The sequence below is a fragment of the Anneissia japonica genome, unplaced genomic scaffold, assembly GCF_011630105.1.
Source record: "Anneissia japonica isolate Jap-2015-1 unplaced genomic scaffold, ASM1163010v1 scaffold138978_len1349_cov152, whole genome shotgun sequence".
Classification (NCBI taxonomy): domain Eukaryota; kingdom Metazoa; phylum Echinodermata; class Crinoidea; order Comatulida; family Comatulidae; genus Anneissia; species Anneissia japonica.
In genome coordinates, this window is record NW_022707103.1 from 1 (window position 1) to 1,321 (window position 1,321).

Consider the following 1,321-nt stretch of genomic DNA (forward strand, 5'->3'; position numbering starts at 1 on the left):
GTGCGGACGGTTCGACGGTCCCATCCGCACGGGTAGGTTCGGCCTTTTCGGTCGGGTGCGAACGCTGATCCGAAAGTCTCGATGACGATTCAGTGCACAAGTTTCGTCGTCGGGACTTTCGAACCGGCGTTCGCATCCGTGCGAGGAAGTCGTCCTTCTCGGTCCATCCGAAGGCAGTGGTTGGGTGTGGGGGGTGTGGGGTCAATGCTGTTAACCTGCTCGTGGTGACCCTGCTACGGCGATCGGACTCCGTTCGTCGGTCTCCGATCGCTTAACCGATAACAGCAAACATAATTTTTTTTAAAGCTAAATTTCTGGACTTTTCTTTCGACATTTTCTGAACTTAGAAAAATATTCGACAATTCTGGACTTAGAAAAATTTTCGAAAATTCTGGACTTAAAAAAAATTTCGACTTTACTGGACTTAGAAAAAATTTCGAGATTTCTGGACTTAGAAAAAATTTCGACTTTTCTGGACTTAGAAAAATTTCGACAATTCTGGACTTTAAAAAAATTGTAAAATCTGGGCTGTAAGTTGACACCGATTCCGACCTTCGAACCTTAGCGAAACCAGACTGCGCGTGCCTGGCTTCGAAAGGTCGGTAGACTTCGTTTGCGATAGCACCCCAACAAACTCGTCCGACACACATACCGGAGGAGCCATTCGTGGAGGAAACTGCAGAGGCGTTCACGATGAATTGGGAAGATCGTGATTTTTTGCCCATGAAGGATTACTTGGGATTGAACGCGCTGGTCATGTCGATGCTCGAGCCTTGGGAACCCGCGGATTGGGAACCCGTCTCGGATCCTTTGCTGTTCGATTTCCGGAGGAACGGCGTGGATTGCGAAATCCGCCCCGTTCTGTTCGACGGTTGGATCGACCTCGAGGTAACATTTAGATATTTAATTTTCTATAGAGGAAGATGGGGGTGGGGGAAAGGCGAGTAGGTCGTTTTTCCGGTGGGTTGTTTATCCAGTTCTGTTTCTTTGTTCAGGTATGCAATGATATGGCGTCGGAGGCGGTGGGGAAACAGCCGTCCGGCAAGAACAAGAAGGCGCGTCAACGCTTCACGCCTAGCTGGTGCGTGTTCTGCAAGAACAACGGCGAGATGGAGAGCGTGTACGTGAGCCACGTCCTCAAGGGTGTTGACGGGAAGGTGGTATGTCCGATCCTGAGGAAGTACACGTGCCCGACCTGCGGGGACGGCGGGGACAACGCACACACTGTCAAGTATTGCCCCTATAATAATAATAATAAGAAGAAGAAGAAGAAGGTGAAAGTAGAAGAAGATACAGAAAAATCTCTATTGTCAGCGTTTTT

General features: G+C 48.9%; 1 protein-coding gene across 1 annotated transcript; it reads left to right on the forward strand.

Annotated features, from left to right (window-relative positions):
* Nucleotides 1–693: 693 nt before the first annotated feature.
* On the forward strand, nt 694–1,160 carry LOC117106338 (the record flags this gene model as incomplete). The annotated part of the gene is made up of 2 exons (XM_033247710.1): nt 694–888; nt 996–1,160. Coding segments are annotated over exons 1-2 (360 nt in total), but the record flags the coding sequence as incomplete, so codon positions are not given.
* Nucleotides 1,161–1,321: the final 161 nt, after the last annotated feature.